Below are 1,529 nucleotides of genomic sequence, written 5' to 3'. Positions count from 1 at the left end.
AAGGTTTTTTGGTTTGAAATTGTAGAGTTCTTATGGCTGACCTAACTAGTGAATCCACCACTACTTCTCACCCATCTAAAGGAGAAAGCTCTAGTCCAGTTATGACTACTACATCTAAAAACCTGAAACCTAACCTCAAAATCAACACCGCTCTATTTAATGGTCAAAATTACCTTTTATGGTCTCAGTGTCTGACACTTTCTCCTAGTTATGACCAATGGGATTACCAACTCTTTAATCATGGGGTGGCTCATTCACTCCATGGTTCCTGAAATTAGTGAAGGCAACTTATCCATGGATACTGCCCAGGATATTTGGAAAGCAGTCACTGCTACATATTCTCAAAAAGAAAAATTTTTTCAGTCTTTTGAGCTGCGCCGGTCTATTGAGCGCTCAGTACAGGGAGAGCAGACAGTTCTTCAATATTACACCTTTCTGACTAATGGTTGGAAACGCCTAGATCATCTCCTGGATTACAAGCCTGTCTGTACAGTTGACTCAGTTGGTTACCAGAAGTTTCTTACACAGGAGAGGATCTTCAAGTTTCTGGAAGATCTCAATGTGGAGTTTGATCCAGTCCAGAGTCGTGTCCTTGACATGGATGTTCTTCCATCTCTTCAAGAGGCCTTTGCATATGTACATAATGAAGAGAGTCGTCGTTTTGCTATGTTACAACCAACTACTAGAGACCGTTCAGCATTACTTTCTGCTCTTTCTCGAGATGGGACTGGTTTGTCACTACCACTTTCCCATTCTTCAGGAAAGGATACTATGTTCTGTGATTATTGCTGTAAGCCGCGGCATACTCGTGAGAAGTGTTGGAAGCTTCATAGGACTCCATCAGGGAGTCAGGGTGATCGGCCTGGTACTAGAGGCAGTTGATTAGGCCAGTGGCTCTAATCCACATGCCCATCAGCCTGGTGTTGTTGACTCCCTTGATTCTACTTCTGCTTCAGTTGATTAGACTTTTGATAGTTTATCTAGCATAACTTCTCCTAAGCTTGAGGATGTTCTGCGTCATTTGATAGTCTGCCGTCTTCTACTGCTCCCAATGCATCTTCCTCGTCATTTGCCCGCTTAGGTAACTTAGCCTATTCTCCTAGTGCTTTTCTTGTAATTTAAGAGAATACAAAACTTGGGTGATGATTATGATATCATCACCTTTCATATTAATCAATCAACAATTACAAAAGGAAGCCTAAGGCACTGATTAAAGAACCACCTTTTATATTGATTGATTGATTGACTGATTAAGGAATCACAATCAATCAATCACAATCTAATCTAAATAAGGAAATAAAGAAATATTCTAACACTCCCCCTCAAGCTGGTACGAAGATATATCCCATGCCCAGCTTGCCTAGAATGTCATGAAATGGTTTATTCCCAACTTCCTTGGTGAGGATGTCTGCAAGTTGTTCACCTGACTTCACAAAAGGAGTACATATCATGCCGCAAATGAGTTTCTCCTTAATGAAGTAACGATCAATCTCAACATGCATTGTCTTGTCATGTTGAACAGGATTGTG

General features: G+C 40.9%; 1 protein-coding gene across 1 annotated transcript; it reads left to right on the top strand.

The window, feature by feature from the left end:
* The first annotated feature begins 240 nt into the window (after positions 1-240).
* On the top strand, positions 241-882 carry LOC145821871 (uncharacterized). Its single transcript, XM_082918445.1, has one exon. It carries the CDS (start codon positions 241-243, stop codon positions 880-882), a length of 642 nt encoding a protein of 213 aa, XP_082774571.1.
* Positions 883-1,529: the final 647 nt, after the last annotated feature.

The sequence above is a fragment of the Camellia sinensis genome, chromosome 3 (genome assembly GCF_055761805.1).
Source record: "Camellia sinensis isolate YWXY chromosome 3, ASM5576180v1, whole genome shotgun sequence".
In the NCBI taxonomy this organism is placed as follows: Eukaryota; Viridiplantae; Streptophyta; class Magnoliopsida; order Ericales; family Theaceae; genus Camellia; species Camellia sinensis.
The sequence above is the reverse complement of the archived record's forward strand: the minus strand, read 5'-3'. Positions and strand labels throughout refer to the sequence as shown.

Coding starts and splice junctions, on each gene's coding strand:
- LOC145821871 (XM_082918445.1), top strand. CDS start 241: ATGGGGTGGCTCATTCACTCCATGGTTCCTGAAATTAGTGAAGGCAAC.